Genomic DNA, 27,684 nt, shown 5'->3' with positions numbered 1-27,684 from the left:
TGGCTACCCTTTCTTTCTCATTGGCATCGTTTTTAATTTTTATTGTGAAAAAACGTGCGTCACGTCTTGGACATCCTGACTCTGCGCTGCCTGCGACCTCCAGACGTAACAGTGCCCCTCAACCTGTCTGCCACACATACACTGGCAATATCTGTAAGATATTTTATTTTGAGAAGTAGCCTTTAGCCTATAAAGGACTAAAACAGGTTCTACCAGTGCCTCAGGTACCAAGAAGTAGACTACAGTGACATGTGAGCGCCATATTTGTCCAGGGCATTCACCTTTTTAAAGGTTATTTGTTTGTTTTTTAACCAAATGTGTATAAACATGCTTCATGCCACTGCTAATCTTCCATGTCACTAGACTGTGGCAGGAGGCGGCCGTTGTAGCATTTATTACGTTAAAAATATCTCTTTTCCCAAAACAAAAATGGCGTTTTCCTTCCTCTCTTGCCGTTGCCTTAGTAACCACGATGCGCAGTCCGGGCAGAGCAGTGACGTGTAAATAACGCGCCGTCGCCGCGCGTGACGTAGGAGCCGCTGAGCTGTACGGCGGCTATGGAGGGCCCTATGACAGCGCTGAGTGTCCTGCTGGCTGTCACTGTGCGCTGGGCTGTGTCCCTGTACCCGTACTCAGGTAATACTCACTAATACTCCTGGCCCCAGTTCTCTGACTTGTTCTTATACAGGGCAGTGACTCCATGCTGGGCACCAGTATATAATTCCCTTGTGACTGGGATTGTCTGTCCGCCTTTATGTCAATAAAGTTTGATCATCCTGTAATGAAACGTTCTGCAGCTCTCTATTAGACTTTGTGTGTCAGTTCCTCATCCTGTTCAAGACTTTTGCTTGCTGTCAGTGAATACACAGGAACAGGGCTCATGATGACAGGAGCAAGCGCTGATACACTGTAACGAGCCCTGCACCTGAGTCAGCTGGACACATAAGGACAGATTTACAGCCATTGGATGTAAATGCGGATGTCCCTATTCATTGACATCAAGCAGAGGTCTGAAGTGGAAGTCGTCCACGTGCAGCTGGCGTGGCCGAGTACCACAAGGACGTGCTGTCACTGCATATTGGCGCAGTTCTTGAATTGATTGTTAATGGCTGCACGGTTTTAGGGGCTCATGGCGGTTTTATCTGCAAAACTGCACCACGAACAGTTTAAAAACCGCGCCGATTTGTGTTAAAACTGTATGGCGGCACGGTTTTCATCTGCTGTGTGCGGGTTATCCAGGACGGTTTATGGCCTCTTCTTAGGATAGGTCGGAGTCTGGGCACCCCCACTGATCAGCTGATTGAGGGGCCCCTGAGAACCCCTTTAAAGAAGTTGTCGGCTCCAAGGCCGGACCTCTCCCCCTGAACATAAAACCCCCACTCCTCAGTCTATGATATTGCCGCTGATTCGTCCCCAGTCCCCGCAGGATCAGGAATCCGCTTGGTCCTGTGACCGCTGCAGCCAATCACAGGCCTCAGAGGTCACGGCGGCTTGAATGGTAAATCACTGCTGTGACCTCTGAGGCTGTTATTGGCTGCAGCGGTCACAGGACCAAGCGGATTCCTGATCCTGCGGGGACTGGGGGTGGAGCGGCGGCGGGATCATGCACAGGCGAGTTCATGGTCAGCCTCAGGGCTAGACGAAAACACGCAGCGGCATTCCATGGCGTTTTTCAGCACTTTTGCAGTTTTCTGTGCAATTTTTTGCTGTAAAATTGAAATGCAGGAGGCATAAGCGTGTTTGACTAGCAGCATTTTTTGTGGTTGGTGTTTCCCCCCTCAAAATGCGGCTCATTGAAGCTTTTGGTGTTTTGTTTCTGCCGTTTTTTGTATGGAAAAAACGCCATTCAGACTTTTGAAATAAATAAAATAAATAAGTACTGCCACAAAAACTGCACGCGGTATGGAAATAACCGTAAACGATTCCTATGGGTGCCTGCAAACGACGCAGGTGAACTGGCACAAATTTCCGTGCAGATTTATGTGCGTTTCTGCACCATATCCGCAATTTCTAATTTGCGTATTTGATGCGTTCTTGCCCTTCATTGAAAAAGGCTGAAATCCGCTGCTAAAACCGCAAACATAATTGACATGCTGCGGATTTTGGAAATCCGCACGGCAGGTCAATTTCCACACGGAAACAAGCCACAAAGTGTACGTGGGATTTGTCATTTCATCCACTTTGCTGGCGCTGTACTGCGCTGCGGTTTCCACCACGCGTGCGCTGATTTGGGCCCTGCACAGCAGGTAGCCAGGAGCACCAAGGTGCAGGGAGACCATGGAAGGGGACACAACCCCCAAATCAGCGCTGCATCCTCCTCGTTCTCGGGATCAGTGGAGGTCCCAAAGGTCAGACTTTGCCCATTTATAAAGTGATGGTGTATCCTAATGAAATGCCATCACTTTATACCAGCGGAATGCCCCCTTAAAGAGGGTTCCCAGTCTCAAGCCACCGTGTGACGACCCCCCGGAGAGGAGTCCTGCCCGCAGAGGTGCCTCATGTGGACCAGGATTTTGCACAGTTTTATATCTATGTGTAGCCTGGAGCTCTCCTGCTCACCAGCCTCTTGGAATAAACCATAGATTTTGCACCATTCACTGGCAGCAAGCAGACATATTCTGGTTTCAGCAAACAGTGAAAAGTTATATCATTTTCCAATATACAGGAAGTCAAAAGGGAAAATAAAAAATATCTGAATACCCCAGCAAGTAATGGGTGAGGAAGCCTATCTTTTAGGCTATGTCCGGAACATGGCCACCATTTTGAAAGACACGATATTGGATCAATGGGAAAGAGGTCTTGTAGCATATTAAAATAGACCAGAACTTTCTTAGAAATCAACTGCTACAATTAGATTTGCAGAAAGTTTAAAACTTTTTTGTGTTCAGCACCAGGGACAACACATTGAACACATCAAGTCGCTGCGCATCACAGGGAACGTTCCCGGTTGTTGCTGCAACTTTTTGTGTTGATAACTTTTGAACCACAAGAGATATCGCAAATCTGATGGCGACAATTGATTTCTAAGAAGATTCTGGTCTGCTACAAGAAAAATCTGCCCTTGATTAGTGTTGAGCGAACTTGTGTTTTAAGTTCGGCGTCTAAAGTTCGGGTTATCGAAGAATCGCGTTATGGTCCGTGGTAGCAGAATCCATAATACGATTCTTCGATAACCCGAACTTTAGACGCCGAACTTAAAACACAAGTTTGCTCAACACTACCCTTGATCCAATATGGCCATGTTCCGGACATAGGCCTTCTCGCCCATTACTTGCTGGGGTGTTCAGATATTTCATTTTCCCCTTTGTTTCTGAAATAAAAGGGTGTCCTGAGACTTTTGACTCGCCCTGTCAGGGTTTTCAAGATCTCTGCCTCCTTTCATTCAGTAGAGTGAGAGTTAAGAATGAAGGTTCCTCTTTAATGACAGCAAGCGGAGATCTTTCAAGTGGTGGGGAATTGATGCACAGAGTAAATAGCCGATGTTTTCCTCTGTATAGAGGCAGTGCCATCCCTTCACGATATCGTCGTGTGACGCCTCTTACGGCTTTGATACATTGTTGCAGTCGGATACCTGCAGCAATAGTCACTTTGTATCAGTCCATGTGGTAAGTGTCTATTCTGGAGGTTAATCGCATTAGTCGTGTTTTACTTAGTGGTCAAAGGGACATCTCTGTTGTGGTGGAACAGGTGCAGCCCCCGACGCTCTCCTCTACAGGAAGACAAGACTCCCCGGACACATGATTTACTGCCGCTGCAGCCGGGGCCGTTGAAATTTTTAGCCTGGCTTTGGTGGGGCATGAGAGCCGTAGAAAGGTTACACTCTCACTGCATGAATGGGATGCCGCACAATGTATGTACCTCTAGGGGAAATCCCACACAGCACCCAATTCATTGTGACGACCACCACACTGGATGAGCGGGCCCCACAGAAGGAAGGAGTTAATTTGGAAATCTTGGAAGAATTTTCAGATATTCTATAAATAACCGCAGGCAGAAATTAAGGCGGTCAGAAGCCGTTGTCATATTCCCTCTTACCAAAATGTGTCGCCTTGACCCATCGCGTTACGTCCTAACTTTAGACTCTGTCATAGGAGGCAATGGCTTGAGCAGGAATTCTGTCATTTGGAAGCATTGCGTTAGGAATAAAGAAAATTGCTTAAATGACAATTCCACGTGCAGTAAATTTATTGCTTTTTTTTCCGTTTTTGATCTATAACAGGGGCCAGGACGGCGCCTATGTTTGGAGACTACGAAGCCCAAAGACATTGGCAGGAGGTGACTCTCAATCTCCCGGTAAAGCAATGGTTTGTATCCTTTTTAGAGAAAAATTCTTTTTCTTAATATTTTTCTAAAATGGATGTGATTTAACTATTTTTGGCCTCTGTTGTTGTAACGATTGAATGTCTGAAATCAGGCAATAGCTCTCTCGCCTACTGAATCGGGTATCGGTGAGACGACCACCGGGCCCGTCTTACCATATATTGCCTAGAATACCACAGGGATCCATCTTCCCAGGAGAGAAGAGTTTCTCTGCTTACTTCTAGTAGAGCAGCTGCCTGGCATTGAGCAGACTTGGGGTTTGGGGCTCTTAGGCACAAGGTTCTGTAAAGCAAATCAAGTTAGTATTTGGCCAGGCTCATGGTGCATGTTGATGGCAAGGCCTGGGTAGGGCTGATCGGCCGAGATGCAGGGTGTCCAACCCCCACCGATCAGACATTGAGGACCTATCCTGAAGATAGGCCAATTCTTGTAAAGTGCTGGATGACATCTTAGGCGACTTTCACACTAGCATTTTTACTGGATCCGGCAGAGTTCAGCAAAAACGCTTCCGTTACTGATAATACAACCATCTGCGTCCGTTATGAACGGATCTGGTTGTATTATCTGTAACATTGCCGAGACGGATCTGTCATGAACTCCATTGAAAGTCAATGGAGGACGGATCCGTTTTCTATTGTGTCCGATAAAACGTATCGTCCCCCATGACTTGCATTGGGGGTCATGCCGGATGCGTCTTGCTCCAGAACAACATGTTGCGGTTTGCTCTCCAGTATGGGAACGCAACTAAACGGAACGGAATGTATTTTGGAGATCTCTGTTCTGTTCAGTTCAGTTTTGTCCCTATTGACAATGAATGGGGACAAAACCAAAGCGTTTTTTTCCAGTATTGAGCCCCTATGACGGATCTCAATACCGGAAAACTAAAACGCTAGTGTGAAAGTAGCCTTACATTTAAAGTACCAATACACCTTTGATAGCCGTATGCTTTCTCCATCTCCCCACATTTTTGCATGCTTGGCTTGACTGAGCATGCACGTGTTCTCGATGGGGAGAAGGGGAATAAGCCGCTGGTGGGGGCTTTTCTCCTGCAGGGACAAAGAAATGGATTTCAACTTGCTCAATCCTTCTTTCCTGACATCTGCTGTCATGGCACACCCAACATTAGACAGTCGGTCAGGCTGCCATGATAAATCAAAACCGTTGCCCCTGATGCAGCCACGTGACTCTTTTCTGCTAATTGCTATATATCACTAAGTGCTTGTTCACACCTCCAACTTCTCTGCAATGAATCTACAGCAAAATCCGCATGTGTTGGATGCAGATTTGTTGCAGATTTGCAGCTGAATCCATCCTGTGCATTGCAAAGGGTGAAATCCGTGGATTTTCTAACCGCCATCCTGGATGGAAAATCTGCAGCTTTTACACCACATGTGGACGTGGACCTATCCTTAGGCTCTGTTCACATTTTCATTGGGATCCGATTCACCATGAACACTGATGGACCCCAAACACCTGAGGGCACCTGTCGCCTCTTTCTGAAGGGTCTGTTACCAATCAGCGGGCATACTAGTGCCAACCTCCAGTAAAGCTTTATTTCTTTTTATTTTATTTTTTTTGCACCCAGGTACTTCAATTCCACGGACAATGACCTTCTCTACTGGGGTCTCGACTACCCCCCTCTCACAGCCTATCACAGTCTTCTCTGCGGTTACATGTGAGTACCATCATATCCTGATTATTTCATGACCTGAGGTCCGCACACGATATAATACAGTAATAGCTGTGCCGCTCACTATGGTGACAACTACAATTGTTTTTTTAGTTGTCACGGCTCCACCCCTATTAGTGATATCATCGACTAGGGCTCTAATCCTGACCAATCATTGCAGAATAATTCAACCTGATAGGGTTTTTAAAAAATCTTGTTCACATGAAGCGATTAATATGCAGAACGATGGAGCAAAAAAATTCTGAAAATACACTGCTCAAAAAAATAAAGGGAACACTTAAACAACACAATGTAACTCCAAGTCAATCACACTTCTGTGAAATCAAACTGTCCACTTAGGAAGCAACACTGAGTGACAATCAATTCCACATGCTGTTGTGCAAATGGGATAGACAACAGGTGGAAATAATAGGCAATTAGCAAGACACCCCCAATAAAGGAGTGGTTCTGCAGGTGGTGACCACAGACCACTTCTCAGTTCCTATACTTCCTGGCTGATGTTTTGGTCACTTTTGAATGCTGGCGGTGCTTTCACTCTAGTGGTAGCATGAGACGGAGTCTACAACCCACACAAGTGGCTCAGGTAGTGCAGCTTATCCAGGATGGCACATCAATGCGAGCTGTGGCAAGAAGGTTTGCTGTGTCTGTCAGCGTAGTGTCCAGAGCATGGAGGCGCTACCAGGAGACAGGCCAGTACATCAGGAGACGTGGAGGAGGCCGTAGGAGGGACACAACCCAGCAGCAGGACCGCTACCTCCGCCTTTGTGTAAGGAGGAACAGGAGGAGCACTGCCAGAGCCCTGCAAAATGACCTCCAGCAGGCCACAAATGTGCATGTGTCTGCTCAAACGGTCAGAAACAGACTCCATGAGGGTGATATGAGGGCCCGACGTCCACAGGTGGGGGTTGTGCTTACAGCCCAACACCGTGCAGGACGTTTGGCATTTGCCAGAGAACACCAAGATTGGCAAATTCGCCACTGGCGCCCTGTGCTCTTCACAGATGAAAGCAGGTTCACACTGAGCACATGTGACAGACGTGACAGAGTCTGGAGACGCCGTGGAGAACATTCTGCTGCCTGCAACATCCTCCAGCATGACCGGTTTGGCATTGGGTCAGTAATGGTGTGGGGTGGCATTTCTTTGGAGGGCCGCACAGCCCTCCATGTGCTCGCCAGAGGTTGCCTGACTGCCATTAGGTACCGAGATGAGATCCTCAGACCCCTTGTGAGACCATATGCTGGTGCGGTTGGCCCTGGGTTCCTCCTAATGCAAGACAATGCTAGGCCTCATGTGGCTGGAGTGTGTCAGCAGTTCCTGCAAGACGAAGGCATTGATGCTATGGACTGGCCCGCCCCTTCCCCAGACCTGAATCCAATTGAGCACATCTGGGACATCATGTCTCGCTCTATCCACCAACGTCACGTTGCACCACAGACTGTCCAGGAGTTGGCAGATGCTTTAGTCCAGGTCTGGGAGGAGATCCCTCAGGAGACCGTCCGCCACCTCATCAGGAGCATGCACAGGCGTTGTAGGGAGGTCATACAGGCACGTGGAGGCCACACACACTACTGAGCCTCATTTTGACTTGTTTTAAGGACATTACATCAAAGTTGGATCAGCCTGTAGTGTGTTTTTCCACTTTAATTTTGAGTGTGACTCCAAATCCAGACCTCCATGGGTTAAAAAATTTAATTTCCATTTTTTTTATTTTTGTGTGATTTTGTTGTCAGCACATTCAACTATGTAAAGAACAAAGTATTTCAGAAGAATATTTAATTAATTCAGATCTAGGATGTGTTATTTTTGTGTTCCCTTTATTTTTTTGAGCAGTGTATGATCAAAATTTCCCTCACCTGTGCCGTATTTTGTCGTAGAGCTCACATGATCAATCCGGACTGGGTGGCGCTGAACTCTTCGCGAGGATACGAGGGCCTTCACCACAAGCTGTTCATGCGAGCAACGGGTACGTGTATTTGTAAAGTAAAGCATTGTGTGTGACTCTTGGCATCCCGATCTGTTGTGGACCTTGGCGTGGCCTAGCTTGTATTGTACTGATATAGCAGAGCTGAATCTGTTATTCAACGGGTTGGGATTCTTACTTGCCAGGCTCTGTTCTCAGCTGCGTAGTGACTTTAGTTTATGATGAAAGCCACAGATATGTCACATGACTGAGGCGTTTGATGGACCCATTGATTTGTAATGGTGTCTGTCACATTCCGTCATGGTGTCTGCCATTTTACAGGAAATATATTGCTGCATGCTGCGCTGTTTCTTCCATCAAATGTGACAGAATCCGAGGCTTTGACCTAGATGAGAGTGACAAGTTTGGGCCTCATGCTACCTCCATGAGCTAATATAATGCAGTAAATGTACTCGCAGTCCTTCCCAAAGTATGTGTACATATGCTAGGCAATTGCTTAAAGGGGTTCTCCGAGAATGGGAAACCATGGTCAGGGGTCCAGGCATCGTGCCAGAAAAAAAAAGACTCATCTGTCACGAGCACTCCATTTCCATCGTCGAGTTCCCATCTGTAATGCTTCTGGTTTCCAGTAGTCCGGAAGTGTGACGTGCCATCTACATGCGTGTCACTGCTGCCAGGCAGTCAGTGGCCTCAGCAGTGATGTGTGCAGGAACCAAGGTCAGCGCTGGCCAGAGGCGGTGATGGACATGTAGACGGCACATCACACTTCTGGTCTAATGAGGATTGGAAGCCGTGGAGAGTCGGTGCTGGGACTGGAGTGCTCATTTTTTCTCAATTTGGCACCATCCCTGACCACCCCGACCATGGATTCTTGGTTTTGGAGAACCCCTTTAACTGCTTTTGGACAGCTCAGTGTCTTTAGACATAATGAGAATTCTGCAGGAGAGACGGCCAACCTCAAGAGGAAAGCCAGACTGTCTCTGTATACACTGCGTTCAGTCAGCGCCATGTATACAGTTCTGTAATCAGTAATACTGCTTACTGCTGCCGTACCGGATCACATGATGGGTAGCGGCAGGAGCTGCTCACTATTAGCAGACCCAGATCAGCGCTACAATGCATGTCAGGAAGTTCTATTTCCCCTAATGTGCCATTTAAAAGAGTTGTCCAGGATTAGCAGCAGCACCGCGTCTATCGACAGCTTGTTTCAGGTATCGCAGCTCAATACCATTTTCTTTGATTGAGCTGCAATACCAAATACAACCCATGGACGGATGTGGCGCTGTTTATGGAAGATAGAAGCCATATTTTCCTACAATCCCTTTAAAAGACCACCCATACAAAAAGGAATTCATTGATCTATCCGGTACAGGACCTCAGGGGGTGGAGCATGACACAGGCATTGTCTTTGATGTTGTGTGAATCCCTGTGACTATCTTCAGTCCTCCCCTGGGTTTATGTCGGATCTACTGCAACGAAACTCTATAAGTGTTGCGAGTACTGGAAGAACCTGCCGCCAATCACTCATAAGTTATGGATCCATCTGACACGTCTTCCCACCGCCCATTGATTAAGGACTTGTTTCCCACAAAGTCTGGACAACCTCTAAGGTGACGCCCTGTGAGACGGCGCTCCCCCATTAATCACTGCCATGCGTAATGTGATGCGTATAGAGATCACGCATATGCAATATTAATATCCGCCATCTTTGTAGTTTTGGTTGCAGATCTGATCATTTACATCCCCGCAGTTATCTTGTACTGCTCTCACCTGCAAGAACCATCCTCAAAAAGAAAGGTAAGTGATAACTCTGACCACGGGGCTGAACGTCTAAAATGAGAATGCGTTGATGCAATATATTCGCTTAAAGGAACACTCTGGGCAAATCTGATTGTGTTAACCCTAGTGTAGACCTGAGGAGGAGGAGCCCGACACAGGGATTCAAAAGAACACCAATGATGGAACCCTGGTGTCATGCTCCGCCCACTCAGGCCCTAAAATAGTAATAGGATTTATATAGGATATAGAATTTCTATTCAAACCATTACGTAATATAAACCAGCTCAGAATTTGGCGTTCCACTTTTATATAGACGCCTGCACCCGTATACCAGTGACCTGTGTATATATCATGACTGGTGATCACATGACTGCAGTATTTGTAGGTTCTGGCTTGTAGAAGGCTCCTATCATTATATTACGTCTGTGATTTTGTGTCGTTTGGTGAACATTTTACATATTTTTAATACATTATTGTTTTATCAATTTAGGTGCTGTTTCTGTTCTGCTTTTTGCTTTATCCTGGCCTCATCCTCATAGACTATGGACATTTTCAATATCCTTTTTTGCTTTTAAAGAGCCCCCCCCGCCACCCCTCCTGACCTGTCTCTCAGCCTTCGTCCACATCTGGGTTAGGGCATTCCGGTGCTGCGTTCCAGCAGAGGAGTAGAAAACTGGCATTGCCGTATCCGGCATAGTTGGACACCGCCGGGGCTCGTCAGGTTTTTAGGATTCATGCTGGAAACCCAACAGATCCAGGAGGCCACATCAGTGTTTGGCTATGCCGGATACGACAATTCCAGTATTCTGCTCCTCTGTCAGAACACCGTCCTGGAAGAAAGGCATCTGGATTTAGACCCATTGAATGACATTGGAGCTTATCTTATTACCTCCATCTGCAAACCATGGCACCAGCACGGCAGAAATCTGTGGGTCAGCCTTGGATTTCCACGACCGTATTTAATTTGTGTTGTGCCATTCCCCTGTTATACCTACTGGAATTTTATGAATACATTGACAGCTGGCTGTTACTTGTTGGGGCCATGTCCCTGTAAAGTGTGACATTGTCAGTGTGTAGCCGTCAGTCACAGTCTGTTCTCCAGTTGTCAATCTAGTCATAAATTTCCAGTAGGAATAACAGAATATTTAAGACAAGACGACTCCAGAATTGGTCTGTCATAAGGGTTGCAAGTTTTTACTAAAATAGACAAGTCTGGAGTGATGAGCTTTTGGTTTTGTTCTCAGTCCCTTGGTAGACTAAGCCTGAGACTTGTAGTTCCACAGCAGCTGAAGAGCCAGCGTGTGCTGCCCCTGTGTATGCTCTCATATGACATATAATGATGTTGCTCTTAACACAGACACACATACAACTCCGTCAGCCTCGGTTTGGCCCTCTGGGGGATCATCGCGCTCTTGCGTGGCTGTGAGGCATTGGGGTCGCTGGCGTTTTGCCTCGCCCTTAACTATAAACAAATGGAGCTTTACCACGCGCTGCCGTTCTTCTGCTTCCTCCTGGGGAAATGTATCAAGCAAGGAATCACAGGCTGGGGGTAAGTGATCGCACAGCTGCACCTATATACAGGCTGGGGGTAAGTGATCGCACAGCTGCACCTATATACAGACTGGGGGTAAGTGATCACACCACTGCACCTATATACAGGCTGGGGGTAAGTGATCGCACAGCTGCACCTATATACAGGCTGGGAGTAAGTGATCACACAGCTGCACCTATATACAGGCTGGGGGTAAGTGATCACACAGCTGCACCTATATACAGGCTGGGGGTAAGTGATCACACAGCTGCACCTATATACAGGCTGGGGGTAAGTGATCACACAGCTGCACCTATATACAGGCTGGGGGTAAGTGATCACACAGCTGCACCTATATACAGGCTGGGGGTAAGTGATCACACAACTGCACCTATATACAGGCTGGGGGTAAGTGATCACACAGCTGCACCTATATACAGGCTGGGGGTAAGTGATCACACAGCTGCACCTATATACAGGCTGGGGGTAAGTGATCACACAGCTGCACCTATATACAGGCTGGGGGTAAATGATCGCACAGCTGCTCTTATATACAGACTGGGGGTAAGTGATCACACAGCTGCACCTATATACAGGCTGGGGGTAAGTGATCACACAGCTGCACCTATATACAGGCTGGGGGTAAGTGATCGCATAACTGCACCTATATACAGGCTGGGGGTAAGTGATCACACAGCTGCACCTATATACAGGCTGGGGGTAAGTGATCACACAGCTGCACCTATATACAGGCTGGGGGTAAGTGATCACACAGCTGCACCTATATACAGGCTGTGGGGGTAAGTGATCACACAGCTGCACCTATATACAGGCTGGGGGTAAGTGATCACACAGCTGCACCTATATACAGGCTGGGGGTAAGTGATCACACAGCTGCACCTATATACAGGCTGGGGGTAAGTGATCACACAGCTGCACCTATATACAGGCTGGAGGTAAGTGATCACACAACTGCCTTTATGTACAGGCTAGGGGTAAGTGATCGCAAAACTGTACCTATATACAGGCTGGGGGTAAGTGATCACACAGCTGCACCTATATACAGGCTGTGGGGGTAAGTGATCGCACAGCTGCTCTTATATACAGGCTGGGGGTAAGTGATCGCAAAACTGTACCTATATACAGGCTGTGGGGGTAAGTGATCGCACAGCTGCTCTTATATACAGGCTGGGGGTAAGTGATCGCAAAACTGTACCTATATACAGGCTGTGGGGGTAAGTGATCGCACAGCGCTCTTATATACAGGCTGGGGGTAAGTGATCACACAGCTGCACCTATATACAGGCTGTGGGGGTAAGTGATCACACAGCTGCACCTATATACAGGCTGGGGGTAAGTGATCACACAGCTGCACCTATATACAGGCTGGGGGTAAGTGATCACACAGCTGCACCTATATACAGGCTGGGGGTAAGTGATCACAAAGCTGCACCTATATACAGGCTGGAGGTAAGTGATCACACAACTGCCTTTATGTACAGGCTAGGGGTAAGTGATCGCAAAACTGTACCTATATACAGGCTGGGGGTAAGTGATCACACAGCTGCACCTATATACAGGCTGTGGGGGTAAGTGATCGCACAGCTGCACCTATATACAGGCTGGGGGTAAGTGATCGCAAAACTGTACCTATATACAGGCTGTGGGGGTAAGTGATCGCACAGCTGCTCTTATATACAGGCTGGGGGTAAGTGATCGCAAAACTGTACCTATATACAGGCTGTGGGGGTAAGTGATCACACAGCTGCACCTATATACAGGGTGGGGGTAAGTGATCACATAGCTGCACCTATATACAGGCTGGGGGTAAGTGATCACATAGCTGCACCTATATACAGGCTGGGGGTAAGTGATCACACAGCTGCACCTATATACAGGCTGTGGGGGTAAGTGATCACACAGCTGCACCTATATACAGGCTGGGGGTAAGTGATCACACAACTGCCTTTATGTACAGGCTGGGGGTAAGTGATCACACAACTGCCTTTATGTACAGGCTAGGGGTAAGTGATCACACAGCTGCACCTATATACAGGCTGTGGTGATATACATGTTGGAGGTAAAAGAGTACATATCTGCACCTATGTACTGGCTTGGGGTAAGTGAGTGCACAGGCATTTCTCACACTATAAGACGCACCTAGGAGGAAAATAAGAAAAAAATGTTTTTTTCCTCAGACCTCAGCTCAGAGCCACAGTCAGACCCCTAATGTTCATAATACCCCCAATCAGACCTCAGATCAGATCCCCAATGTGAATGCCCCCCCCCCCCCGAAACAGACCTCTGATCAGAACCGCATTGTAAATTACACCACTAGGGATCCTTACATTAACCATTACACTGTCCAAGACCACCATAGCTACAGGAATTAAAGGGTTTCTTCATGATTAGAAGAACATGGCTGCTTCCTTACAAAAACAACCCCACGCCTGTCCAAGGGTTGAGCCCGGCATTGCAGTTCAGCTCCACTGGATTCAGTGAGGGTGCGCTGTAATACCACACACAACACAGCTACCTGGGCAACCCCTTTAACCCTCTCGATGTCCTAGACCACCAGGTATACTGAGGTTATCCTTTCACTGACCTAGACCACCCGGAATGCTGACATTAACCCTTCGGCTGCTCTAGACCACCATGAATATTTACGTTAAACTCTCTCACTGCCTTACATCTAACATTTACCCCTTTACTGCCATAGACCATCAGGCATATACATTAACCCTTTCACTACCCTAGACCACCTGTGATGTAGTCAAAAGCCTTCATTGTGCTAGACCTTGATGCTATGTGGCCCATATACTGGGCTGCTGTATAGCTACAAATGCTTGGAGGGGATATTGCCTCTCGGTATGTACAATGTAATTCAGAATCCCCCTTTGAAAATCTTGCTTTTGCACCCCGAGCATTGTCCGCTATTGTTTGCATAGCGTCCTGAGGTCTTAAGGTTCTTACAGGGCCTTTGTTTGCCTAGTTGTACGTAAGATCATTTTTCACATTTTTATATTTATTTATTTTTAGTATTTTTTAAAATTCCTTTACTGATTTCCAAATTCCAGTGTACCCTATCTAAAAAAATGAATAAATAAAAAAAGATATATTTTCTGTGCGGTTGTCGGTTCCTCAGCAGTTGCTGTGTGGCCCCTGAGAACCTAATGGATCCACATTAAAGTTAATGTCATTCGGAGCCTTCCAGCGTCTTGCCTGCGGGACCCTCAGATCCCCCTCCTCTCCCCGGCTTAATTTTCATAAATGTCCCAAAACGCATCTTGGACTGTTCCTCGTCCACTTAATCCTGACACTGCGTTGTGTTTTGTCACCTGAAGGCTCCTGTGACTGATCGGTGACAGGCCACCCTCTCTCTTGCCAGGCTCCTTCTGCTGCTGAAGATCGGGGTGACGGTAATTGCCGCCTTCAGCCTCTGTTGGATCCCTTTCTTGACAGACATTGAACAAATCCTCCAAGTCCTCAGAAGACTTTTCCCCGTGGGCCGTGGACTCTTTGAGGTCAGTGAAGTGTTCTCTGTTCTGTCTCACATACACTAGGACCAGTTACCGCTGACCTATAGGGACTCTGCTGCAGGGCCCCCCAGGGGGGGGTCTAGTAATAAGTGGCCCTGGCCCTTCAGATCTCACTCGCCAGCCCTCAGCTGAGTGTTTAACCCCTGGCGCTGAGTCCTGTGCCAGCAGATTCTGCTTATGGCCTCATTAAAGCCACTCAGTGAGATGGATTCCACAGTAACCGCGCGTGCCAGGGCAGCCTCGTAAACGCAGCAGCCATTACCCGCTCGCTTGTCTTAGGCCTGTAATGCGCTATGCTAATTGTTTGCCTTTTAAAGCCATAATTATTTTTTATCGGAATCATTCTGCTGCTTTAATGCTGCTATTATTTTCCAGAAAAATTGATTTGCAATTTCATTATTTTTATTTTTTTTCCTTTTCCGTCTTGGCTGCAAATCTGCTTTCTCTTGTCAGGGTTGTAAAGGGACAGGGGTTGATAGGGAGGGGAGGACGCGGCGGCTGTAAAAACGGCTGATGGGTGGATTTACACCCCTGTATATAACTGCAGTGTGGATTCCCATAATCCGGCATGTACTAATCCAAGGCGATTGGTCCCATTAATGCCAGATTAAAGGAATCTATCTAGTCCATATCTGTCTATTCTAACTCGTATCTATCTGAATATTACATGAGAATGCAGATTGATGTAGTGTTGCAGCCCATAGCACCCCCTGCGAGCGGCCGTATAGCAGAGTCCGGCGGTTCCCTGCCCCGCGTCTGCACAGCTGTGAATTGGCAGCTGCCCGCCGGATGAGTGTCGCTGACATGATTGCTGTGGTTACGAATGTAATTGTGAAAGTGATCCTAGCACAACTGTTAATGTCTTTACCGCTCCTGATTTATGACCTGTTAACCCTGTCACTGCCGGCTGTCTGAAAGTGCTAAAAGTCCAGCACAAATCTCTAATAAGTCGCCATAAATACATCATTATTATTAACCTTTTTAAAGGGTCATTACACCCGAAAGTCAGCAGCGTCGGCACTGGAGACGTTTCACATTAAAGGGCTGGGATTGCACTTGGCTGATAACAGGGAGCAATAGAGTGAACAAACTGTGGCGATAAGATAGAGCTTAAAGCATTTTTCCAGGTCTGTGCCGTGAAAGTCGTTGTGGGAGGTCTGACTGCGCAGGCTCCCACCAGTCCCAAGGACGATAAGAAGCGGCTGCGCATGGGCGGTCACTGTGGATGTGCCGGGGGGGGGGGGGGGGGGGGGGGGGGGGTTAAAAAAATGCTTAACTTAACACCCCGGGCCAAACTGATAAAATGTGATATGCCTAGTGCAGAGCCCAAAGGGGCGGAGCATGACACAGGGCGGGGGAAGGGGGGCAAAGAACACCAGAGAGGATCCTTGTTTCATGCTCTACCTCCTCCAGCCCTGGAATATGCATAAAACTATGGGGCGCAAACGCCGTCTAAAACGCCAGTCTTAATAAGGCCCTGTGCTGGCGGTGGATCCGCCGGAGTCACGTAGAAGTGCCGGCCTCTCCATAACGTCCGCGGATCCACCGCCGCTTCTAAATGTAAGACGGCTCCCTGGCTGGCTTACATTTAGACCATTTTCTACGCCTAAACAAGCGCAGAAAATGATGAATGAGACAGGTCTGCCGGCCCGTCGCCTTCACCGCCCACGATCCTAGACCTGGTGTGAGCGGGACGAAGTCGCAGATAGCAGCACAACTAACTGTTGCACCGCCACCTGCGACTGGAATACGGCTAATTTAGGAGCATTTCAGTATAGTAAATGACTCCCTATGTATCTGTTATACCCAGACTGTTCCCCAAGCTGTGGCCTTTTTTTTGAAGACTACAACTCCCAGCATGCCCAGAGATGGCTCTCTTCTGTAGTTGCGACAACTCCAACTCCCAACAGCTGGAGAGCCACAGGTTGGGTTACACGGCCTTACACTGGAGTATACTGGAGTAATGGTGGCACCTGCCCTGATTTCATGAATATTCATGAGATGGTTTGACAGCCCCGCCTTTATAGAATCTATATCCGATCTAGTTACATTTGTTGTGTTTTTTTTATAAACGTTGATACTTTTTCGCTTTTCTTTCAGGATAAAGTTGCCAATGTTTGGTGCAGCCTCAGCGTCCTGTACAAGATCAAGGGCGTTCTCTCTCCGCAGGCTCAACTACATCTCAGGTAAATCTGCATGAAATCAGTAGACGTGCAGGACAACGCCAGAGGGTTCACAAACTTATCGCAAATCTGATGCACTATAATGCGCACACACACTCGTGTCGTTACAGGGGTTTCATGTGAATGGGCTTGCAGAATTCCACGGGTTTGACGACAGAGTAAGCCCATTCAGATGGAACCGATTTTCAGGAAATGTCTGGCGCATGTGAATACGGTCCTGAAGCGAGAAATGTTACTACAAATGTTTCTATTTGTTTTCTTATTTCTTCATTCATTTGCTCTTTAGTTTTGCGTGTACCGTGCTGGGCGTGCTCCCGTCCTGTGTCAAGCTTACTGCTCACCCGACTATCAGCGGGTTTAAACTCACGTTGGTAAGTATCTATCTCCTATAAGGAGCACCCCTCCATCCCATAAGGGATCGCCCCTTCATCCCATAACTAAGGGATCACCCCTCCATCCCATAGCTGAAGGATCACCCGTCCATCCCATAGCTGAAGGATCACCCCCTCCATCATGTAGATTGTAAGCTCTCATGGGCAGGATCCTCTCCCTCCCAGGTTTGTTAATAGTTTTATGTTTATCGTATTTGTATATCATGTATGTGTAACCCTCTTGATGTACAGTGGAATTACTGGCGCTTTAAAAAAAAAATAGTTATAATCCCATAGCTGAGTGATCACCCCGTCCCATAGCTGAATAGCTAAGGGATCACAACCCCCGTCCCATAGTTGAGGGATCGACCCAACCCTGTCCCATAGCTGAGGGATCGCCCAAACTCTGTTCCAAAGCTGAGGGATCACCCCCCATCCCATAACTGAGGGATCGCCCCAACCCTGTTCCATAGTTGAGGGATCACTCCCTTTCCCCCCCCCCCCATAGCTGAGGGATCACAACCCCCGTCCCATAGCGGAGGGATTGCACCAACCCTGTTCCATAGCTGAGGGATCACTTCCCCCCCCCCCCCCCCATAGCGGAGGGATCGCCCAAACTGTTCCAAAGCTGAGGGATCACCCCCCCCATCCCATAACTGAGGGATCACCCCAACCCTGTTCCATAGTTGAGGAATTGCCCCAACCCTGTTCTATAGCTGAGGGGTCACACCCCCTTCCCCCGTACCATAGCTGAGGGGTCACACCCCCTTCCCCCGTTCCATAGCTGAGGGATCGCCCCAACCCTGTTCCATAGCTGAGGGATCGCCCCAACCCTGTTCCATAACTGAGGGATCGCCCCAACCCTGTTCCATAACTGAGGGATTGCCCAACCCTGTTCCATAACTGAGGGATTGCCCAACCCTGTTCCATAGTTGAGGGATCACTCCCCCCCCCCATCCCATAGCTGAATAGCTGAGGGATCACAACCCCTGTTCCATAGCGGAGGGATCGCCCAAACTCTGTTCCAAAGCTGAGGGATCACCCCCCATCCCATAACTGAGGGATCGCCCCAACCCTGTTCCATAGTTGAGGGATCACTCCCCCCCCCCCCCCTCCCAAAGCTGAGGGATCACAACCCCCGTCCCATAGCAGAGGGATCGCCCAAACCCTGTACCATAGCTGGGGGGTCACACCCCCTTCCCCCGTTCCATAGCTGAGGGATTGCCCCAACCCTGTTCCATAGCTGAGAGGTCACACCCCCTTCCCCCGTTCCATAGCTGAGGGATCGCCCCAACCCTGTTCCATAGCTGAGGGGTCACACCCCCTTCCCCTGTTCCATAGCTGAGGGATCACAACCCCCATCCCATAACTGAGGGATCGCCCCAACCCTGTTCCATAGTTGAGGGATCACTCCCCCCCCCCCCCCCCCCCATAGCTGAGGCATCACAACCCCCGTCCCATAGCAGAGGGATCGCCCCAACCCTGTTCCATAGTTGAGGGATCACTCCCCCCCCCCCCCCATAGCTGAGTTATCACAACCCCCGTCCCATAGCAGAGGGATCGCCCCAACCCTGTTCCATAGCTGAGGCGTCACACCCCCTTCCCCCGTTCCATAGCTGAGGGGTCACACCCCCTTCCCCCGTTCCATAGCTGAGGGGTCACACCCCCTTCCCCCGTTCCATAGCTGAGGGATCGCCCCAACCCTGTACCATAACTCTTTACATTATTGTTTGTTTTGTTTTTCTGTTAAGGTGAACTGCGCTTTATCATTTTTCTTGTTCTCCTTTCAAGTCCATGAGAAATCCATCCTCCTGGTGTCATTGTAAGTATTCTCTCCTCTAATGAATCTGCCCATCTTTAAAGGGTTATCCCCATTTCATGTCTGCGATCGGAATAACCCTTGTAAGCGGTGCCCAGGGTTACAAATACAGCCGAGCGGACTTTACTACAGTTGACGGAATCTGCAGTTGACGGAGTTGTGGAAACAGTGTAAGGCCTCATGCACACGACCGTTCTGTTTTTTGTGGTCCGCAAACTGCAGATCCGCAAAAAACAGAAAGCCGCTCGTGTGCCTTCCGCAATTTGCGGAACAGAATGGGCGGCCCATTGTAGAAATGCCTATTCTTGTCCACAAAACGGACAAGAATAGGACATGCTATATTTTTTTGCGGGGCCATGGAACGGAGCAACGGCCCCATTGAAGTGAATGGGTCTGCACCCGAGCCGCAAAAACTGCGGCTCAGATGCGGACCCCAACAACGGTCGTGTTCATGAGGCCTAACACAAATTATAAAGTGATAGAAGCAGAATATCTGATAATCCGGCAAGTATCTGATGCTGATTAAAGAATTTTTACTATATAAGTAGATATCTGATTAGGCCCCTTTAAGAGGAGGCGATCAGCGGTGCCTCCTGCTCAGTGTAGACACAAGCAGTGCCGCTGATCTTTGGCACTCCGTTTTTAACGCCAGATACCTACTGGGCCTCAGTCTTTGATCAGTGAGCTCGTCCTTTTTTACATTTGTGTGTACCGTACAGGTGCGATGCCTTTGCTGGGGCTGTTTGAGCTGCTGCCTGGCACTGACCGCTCTTCACCGCTTTCTTACATCTTGTAAGATTTTCATTATCTGCACTCAGAAAGCAAATGACCAGCCCCATACACGACCGACATACAGTGCCAGTGCTTTGTATATAGTGCGGGTTACCTGGTCCGAGCCCCCAGCGCCATACACGACCGACATACAGTGCCAGTGCTTTGTATATAGTGCGGGTTACCTGGTCCGAGCCCCCAGCCCCATACACGATCGACATACAGTGCCAGTGCTTTGTATATAGTGCGGGTTACCTGGTCCGAGCCCCCAGCCCCATACACGACCGACATACAGTGCCAGTGCTTTGTATATAGTGCGGGTTACCTGGTCCGAGCCCCCAGCGCCATACACGACCGACATACAGTGCCAGTGCTTTGTATATAGTGTGGGTTACCTGGTCCGAGCCCCCAGCCCCATACACGACCGACATACAGTGCCAGTGCTTTGTATATAGTGCGGGTTACCTGGTCCGAGCCCCCAGCGCCATACACGACCGACATACAGTGCCAGTGCTTTGTATATAGTGCGGGTTACCTGGTCCGAGCCCCCAGCCCCATACACGACCGACATACAGTGCCAGTGCTTTGTATATAGTGCGGGTTACCTGGTCCGAGCCTCCAGCCCCATACACGACCGACATACAGTGCCAGTGCTTTGTATATAGTGCGGGTTACCTGGTCCGAGCCTCCAGCCCCATACACGACCGACATACAGTGCCAGTGCTTTGTATATAGTGCGGGTTACCTGGTCCGAGCCCCCAGCCCCATACACGACCGACATACAGTGCCAGTGCTTTGTATATAGTGCGGGTTACCTGGTCCGAGCCCCCAGCGCCATACACGACCGACATACAGTGCCAGTGCTTTGTATATAGTGCGGGTTACCTGGTCCGAGCCCCCAGCGCCATACACGACCGACATACAGTGCCAGTGCTTTGTATATAGTGCGGGTTATCTGGTCCGAGCCCCCAGCGCCATACACGACCGACATACAGTGCCAGTGCTTTGTATATAGTGCGGGTTATCTGGTCCGAGCCCCCAGCGCCATACACGACCGACATACAGTGCCAGTGCTTTGTATATAGTGCGGGTTATCTGGTCCGAGCCCCCAGCGCCATACACGACCGACATACAGTGCCAGTGCTTTGTATATAGTGCGGGTTACCTGGTCCGAGCCCCCAGCGCCATACACGACCGACATACAGTGCCAGTGCTTTGTATATAGTGCGGGTTACCTGGTCCGAGCCCCCAGCCCCATACACGACCGACATACAGTGCCAGTGCTTTGTATATAGTGCGGGTTATCTGGTCCGAGCCCCCAGCGCCATACACGACCGACATACAGTGCCAGTGCTTTGTATATAGTGCGGGTTATCTGGTCCGAGCCCCCAGCGCCATACACGACCGACATACAGTGCCAGTGCTTTGTATATAGTGCGGGTTATCTGGTCCGAGCCCCCAGCGCCATACACGACCGACATACAGTGCCAGTGCTTTGTATATAGTGCGGGTTATCTGGTCCGAGCCCCCAGCGCCATACACGACCGACATACAGTGCCAGTGCTTTGTATATAGTGCGGGTTACCTGGTCCGAGCCCCCAGCGCCATACACGACCGACATACAGTGCCAGTGCTTTGTATATAGTGCGGGTTACCTGGTCCGAGCCCCCAGCCCCATACACGACCGACATACAGTGCCAGTGCTTTGTATATAGTGCGGGACTATCTGGTCCGAGCCCCCAGCGCCATACACGACCGACATACAGTGCCAGTGCTTTGTATATAGTGCGGGTTACCTGGTCCGAGCCCCCAGCGCCATACACGACCGACATACAGTGCCAGTGCTTTGTATATAGTGCGGGTTATCTGGTCCGAGCCCCCAGCGCCATACACGACCGACATACAGTGCCAGTGCTTTGTATATAGTGCGGGTTACCTGGTCCGAGCCCCCAGCCCCATACACGACCGACATACAGTGCCAGTGCTTTGTATATAGTGCGGGTTATCTGGTCTGAGCCCCCAGCGCCATACACGACCGACATACAGTGCCAGTGCTTTGTATATAGTGCGGGTTACCTGGTCCGAGCCCCCAGCGCCATACACGACCGACATACAGTGCCAGTGCTTTGTATATAGTGCGGGTTATCTGGTCCGAGCCCCCAGCGCCATACACGACCGACATACAGTGCCAGTGCTTTGTATATAGTGCGGGTTACCTGGTCCGAGCCCCCAGCCCCATACACGACCGACATACAGTGCCAGTGCTTTGTATATAGTGCGGGTTACCTGGTCCGAGCCCCCAGCCCCATACACGACCGACATACAGTGCCAGTGCTTTGTATATAGTGCAGGTTACCTGTTTACAGGTCCGAGCCCCCAGCCCTTCCCGGGAGGAGGGGGTCCCATTGCATTTCATGGGAAACCTGCTCTGCAAATATTTTTCCACTCCTTTCAGAGGTTTGTTATTGAAATGAGCAGCGTGAGGATGTGCGCGGCGGCAGCGGTGGGTTTTCTTGCAGACCACTGCGGAGTTTCATTGACTTGTTGTCAATGAGATGTGAACGGCTTAATCTCTGGTAATTCTCCAGTAATTGTCTGTAACGAGCCTCGCATCGCCCTGTTTACACAGCACTTCACAAGCGAGGCGGCCACAAAAGACGACCTCAAAAGAGCCCCTCGCACACAGATAACAGGAGGAAGTGACACCTGCCTTTGTTTTGTTGAGGAAATGAACCTGAGGTTTCTTAGTAACCTGTAGCTTTCAAACTGCTGTGGGACTACAAGTGCCAGCATGACGCAGAAGCACGTCGCAAAAGTGAATTTAAACATGGCTGCTTTCTTCCAGCGCCTCAGAGTCTATGTTGTATCCCGGCTCGGCTCTGTTCACCTGAATTCATTTAGTTTATATAGCACTGACATATTCTGCAGCCATTTACAGACATTGTCATCTATTGCTGTCCCCAGTGGAGCTCGCAATCTAGGTTCCCTATCAGTATGAAACACGGGGAGAACCTACAAGCTCCATGCAGATGATGTCCTTGGTCGGATTTGAACCTAGGACCCCAGCGCTGCAAGACTCCAGCGCCAACAATTGAGGCATCATGCAATACCTGCTATCACCCGTGGACGAGAGTGGCGCTGTTTCTGGAAAAACAAAAAAAAGCTTTTAATATCCTATTCAGCCATTTCCTAGTCTTATCTGAACTTGGGAAAGTTGGGTGACACACCATATAGCTGACCTTGTAGCACTTGCTCACCCAACTTTTCCTAGACTCCTAGATGGAGAATTTATGCAGAAATATACTGTATTTCAGATCTTCCACTCATGGTCTGGGAAAGCTGGGTGACACTGCCCCCCCCCCCCCCCCCCACCAGCTTTAGAAGTTGTCACTCTGCTTTCCCAGAGCTATGTGAGTTTGTTCTTCAATTTTTTTGGGGGGGGGTACGCATCATATGCCATACTGGTCTGATAGGTGGCGGCCACCTTTCTTGACTCCGCAGTAGCTGGTAAGGGCATCTGTCGCCCAGGCCGGAGGTCCCATACAGATAAAGCCGGCACTGTTTGCATATAGGCCCCATCGCTAATGATAGCCTGGCTGAGGGTGAGGTGAGGGGTCACCCGGGACCAGCGCCAGTCGATGACCCAGCGGTATCTCTGTATTACAGGCCGGCCTGTCTACTCCTCAGTGAGCTTCCTCTGATGACCACCTGGTATCTGCTGACATCGACTTTCAGGTAAATTCTCATTTCTGACATGAATCAGTCACATTCAGGGCGCCTTCACACGTGGCAGATTTTGTGGCAGGAAATCTGTTCCATTCATTTGAATGGGTCAGCAAGCACACGGATTGCCACAAACTCTGCAACGTGTGAAGGCACCCTCGCGTCCCCCCGAGGTCTGACTCCCTCCCCCTTCACAGCATGCTGCCGCTCCTGCAGAAAGATGGGTTGGTGATGGCGTACGTGGTCACTACTCTGATCTTCGTCCTGGTGAGCGCCGCCGCCTTGTCGTTTCACCAGAAGACATCTGAAGATTCCCTGAAGATGAAGCCATTTTGCGCGTCTATACGAAGATACATTCCTTGGTTTAGACTTCACGAAACACTGGTAAAGATGCTGGTACGTAAACCCGGTTGTGTCCTCCGATGGGCCTCCATAGATTAACAGTCTCATGCCGTTTTGTGTATACAGCTTCCATGCAGACCTGCAAGTGGACATGTAGTAGAAGGGGGCACAGCAGGCACATCTCTGATTTGACCACACCTTTAAAAAGGAACGACTACTTTTTTAATTAGAAACCCTCCATTTTTTGTCCGCCGCTTCAATCCTGACCCATGTTTCCATGGTTACAGACAGTCCCGGCGTAGGCTGCCCCTGCAGTCGTGGGTTACTCCACTCCCTCTGAGCTTTCCTCTACATATCTTGCAGAAGGAAGCAGAGGAGGAAACGATTAGTGCATGAGAACAGAATCCGACTGCACAGAGTTTATTTGTAGTCTGTAGCCATGGAAACATGGATCTGCTTAGGAGCTGTAGGTGCAAAATGGAAGATTTTTAATTAAAAAAAATAAAAGATGACTCTCCTTTTAAATATTTTGGCACATCAGAGATGTTTGCTGTGGCCCCTTCTCCCAGTCACAAGTCAGTGCATACGAGCCCCGTACATTATATCGCATGCTCGTCTCTGCTGCGGTTTCGTGACCTCAGTTATAATCATTGATGTACGTGGCAGTTTACTGTCAGATCTGTTAGAGGATGGAGTCTCGTGATCTCTCCAACAACCGCAGTCTTCCTCATCAGCTGTCGGGCCCCATATGGTGGAATCTGCTGACAGAAACCTAATGTCTATGGTGAGCCTTAGTCCACCATAATTATGTCTGTGTGCAATGGCCGTGGAGGGGCGCAGCCATTATCTCACATGAAGCCCATAGCATTGGGGCCTGTGGATGAGACTGTCCGCTAAGCAAACTCCATTACTGCAGCATCGCCCAGTACAGAGCCCCCCACCATGTACCTACACCACATAGCATAGGACCATGCAGTGCTGTCCCGTTTTGTATATCTCTTGTAGACCAGCAGGATCTCCGCAGGGAGCACCAGTACCTTCCAAGTCATGCGCCATCTCGCCCCCAGCCAACCAGAACCCTATTCTGTACTGACGAGGAGCAAAAACTCCAAAACTGGGCTGTGTACAACTGGCTGATAATCCCTAGACGTGTTTCACCTACAGGTGGCACTAGTGAGACAGTGTGCTTCCTTCTGGAGGAGAGCTAGTTTCCATACTCTTACCAGGAAGGCTCCCTACACCAGGGCTGGCCAACCTGCGGCTCTCCAGCATGCCCTGCTGTAGGCTGTCTGGGCATGCTGGGAGTTGTAGTTTTGCAACAGCTGGAGAGCCACAAGTTGGCCATCCCTGCCCTACACCATCTGGATCTCCGCGGGCGGGCATTAGAGAACATCTAAACTCGGTGTATCTGTGACCTGGGTGGAATTGGCCTTGTGACCCCCAGCGCTGCAGAGCTAATCGCCCTGGAAGGTCTAATATGTGGCGTTGTTGACCTTTGATCATCTGCATTGATTGTTAGCTTGTAGCCCGCCTCACGTATCGACACTCGGATTATTACATATCATTTGCCATTGACTCCACAGTTTCCTTGTATTTTAAAACCTCCCCGCGGCGTCTTAAGATCCAGTGATCTTACAAGACGAGATGCTTCAGTAAATCATCTTGGCCCCTGAAATGCTTCTTGGATGATGTGTGAAATGCTTGCCGGTCACCGGAGAACGGCACATGAGACGGCTAAATCTGCCTCCTGAGTGCTAAAACTATGGGCGATGTGTAAATGCTGCCGGTTTAACCCCTTCACTCCCCCCCCCCCCGGGCTGCAAACTCGTTTGTCATCTAGTTAGCAGCGTATTCTTAACTCTGATAAAACACCCTGTCGTTGCAGTTCTTCTCGTCCGTGCTGACGATGGCAGCGTTGACCGCCGCGAGCTGTGCCCTGGCTCCGCCCCCTGCACTCCCCGACCTCTTTCCTGTCCTGATATCTGCCGTTTCCTGCATTCACTTCCTGATGTTCTTATTCTACTTCAATACCATTTACCTGTGGGATAACGTGGAGAGGAGAAGCAAGAAAAAAATGTCGTAATTTTTTATTCTTTTTCCACTTTGTCATAAAAAGAATTGGGTGTCTATCACACCCACGGACCAAAAAATCTTATTTTTTTTACTTTTTTTTATTTTTTTATACGGTTTGATAATTTGTCACCAAAAAAAAATATTTTTGAGTGTTCTAAATAAATGAATAAAAAGAGAAAAAAAATTGGAAACTGTACTCGTCAGTCATATACCGCCATATACAGCACTTCCATGTGACTTTGTATCCTCAAAGATGGATATGAAACTTCTGACAATCTTTCAAGGGGTTTTCTGGGAATTTTTTTTAAATAAATGTTACCCTAAGGCTATGTTCACACTAGCTAACAGTCATGTGGCAGACTCCAGAGCAGGAATCTGAGGTCGACCCTTGGATTTGCAGTTTGAACTGCCCTTGGTCCGCACTGGGATTAGCCCAGTTTACTGCCATGGATTTCACATTGGAAACAATGTGGGGCGGAGTGTGCTGTGTGAAAACAATGAGCATCAATTTGGACCTGCCAATAACATGGGGCCCCTTTAGGTTGCCGGGTACGGCCTAGCAATCTAGCAGGAGCAGGTCTAAATTCATAGAACATTGTTTTCAGTGGACATGATGTCATTCTTCATTTCCCCTGTGGGGGCGCTGCAGGGAACTGAACACTTACCACCAGGATTTTCTATAGAGTGCAGCTGATTTCTAAGGACTGAGCAATGGGACCCCGTGTAGCTGATCATCGGGGGGTCCTTGTAACGAAATGTATGGTCCACAGTAAACGCTTCCTTTAATTTTATTTTTTATTCCATACGTTGAGTTTCCGGCGGCCGATCACCTTCATTTACACTTGTGTTCTGTGCTCGCGCTTCTGTTGTCAGTGTTATAAATTTACAAAAAGTCATCCATCACCTCCAGCATGGCGGCTCTGTACCGTACGTCTGAAATCTCCCAAGGCCAGTCTAGTAATAACCAGCGCGTGCATCCAGGCACCTGCTGATCTCATCATCTTCTGGCCGCGTCCGAACGCCACATACTTATCAATATCAATACGCCGCTGCCAATAAAATCACAGATTACACAGAAAATGTGAACGAGGGTGAAAAACGGCAAAGAGAGAAACCGTAGCAAAGCAAAAAGAAGGGCGTTACCCATAACAAAAATCGCAGCTCTGACCTTTAACCCGTCCGTGGGATTTTGCACGTTACCCATAACAGCCATCTTTACTACACGGCTGTGAAACATGACGGCCAGGATGTCAGGTGCTGGGAGTTGTAGTTATTAAACAACTGGGGATATTGCTCTGCGTATGTTAGCAGGCTTCTTTATATAAAGATGAAATATACTTGAATGCAGTGTAAAGAATGGAGGTTTTTTTCTTTTGCATATGTTCTGTTGTCTATAAGGATAAATGGTGAGATACAATTTGTAGTCTATACGATGGGGGAACTTATCATCCCCTTTACCCCAGAATTCCAGCAGAAAGATATGTGCCAATTTTGTGCGTTTTTACAATGGGCGTGGATAGCCATGTTAATTAACTGTACACCACGTTTATCGGCTTTTCGCAAATAAAGACGCAATCTTACTCCAGTGCGGGGAGCGGCGTAAAGAAACTAAAGTGCCATT

At 48.8% G+C, this 27,684-nt stretch overlaps 1 protein-coding gene across 2 annotated transcripts; it reads left to right on the top strand.

The window, feature by feature from the left end:
* The first annotated feature begins 508 nt into the window (after positions 1-508).
* On the top strand, positions 509-26,195 carry ALG6 (ALG6 alpha-1,3-glucosyltransferase). Of its 2 annotated transcripts, none has more exons than XM_040407631.1 (14): positions 509-636; positions 4,220-4,304; positions 5,906-5,995; positions 7,886-7,974; positions 9,647-9,729; positions 10,202-10,266; positions 11,075-11,260; positions 14,631-14,766; positions 16,882-16,967; positions 17,251-17,335; positions 19,087-19,157; positions 23,592-23,660; positions 23,846-24,044; positions 25,876-26,195. In XM_040407631.1, exons 1-14 carry the CDS (start codon positions 558-560, stop codon positions 26,071-26,073), a joined length of 1,521 nt encoding a protein of 506 aa, XP_040263565.1. In that variant the 5' UTR covers positions 509-557; the 3' UTR covers positions 26,074-26,195. The 2 variants fall into 2 exon arrangements, with proteins under 2 accessions (XP_040263565.1, XP_040263566.1); XM_040407632.1 differs by having other exon boundaries at positions 569-636; positions 4,220-4,293.
* The last annotated feature ends 1,489 nt before the right edge of the window (positions 26,196-27,684 follow it).

The sequence above is a fragment of the Bufo bufo genome, chromosome 9, assembly GCF_905171765.1.
Source record: "Bufo bufo chromosome 9, aBufBuf1.1, whole genome shotgun sequence".
Lineage (NCBI taxonomy): Eukaryota > Metazoa > Chordata > Amphibia > Anura > Bufonidae > Bufo > Bufo bufo.
Note: the sequence above shows the minus strand (reverse complement) of the source record. Positions and strands in the feature narration are given on the sequence as shown.

What these genes read in the sequence shown, in the direction of transcription:
- ALG6 (XM_040407631.1), top strand. Translation starts at nt 558, where the DNA reads ATGGAGGGCCCTATGACAGCGCTGAGTGTCCTGCTGGCTGTCACTGTG. An exon ending in TCCATCCTCCTGGTGTCATT is followed by an intron (nt 19,158 to 23,591) that starts GTAAGTATTCTC and finishes TCTGTATTACAG; the next exon opens with GCCGGCCTGTCTACTCCTCA. An exon ending in CTGCTGACATCGACTTTCAG is followed by an intron (nt 23,661 to 23,845) that starts GTAAATTCTCAT and finishes CCCCCTTCACAG; the next exon opens with CATGCTGCCGCTCCTGCAGA.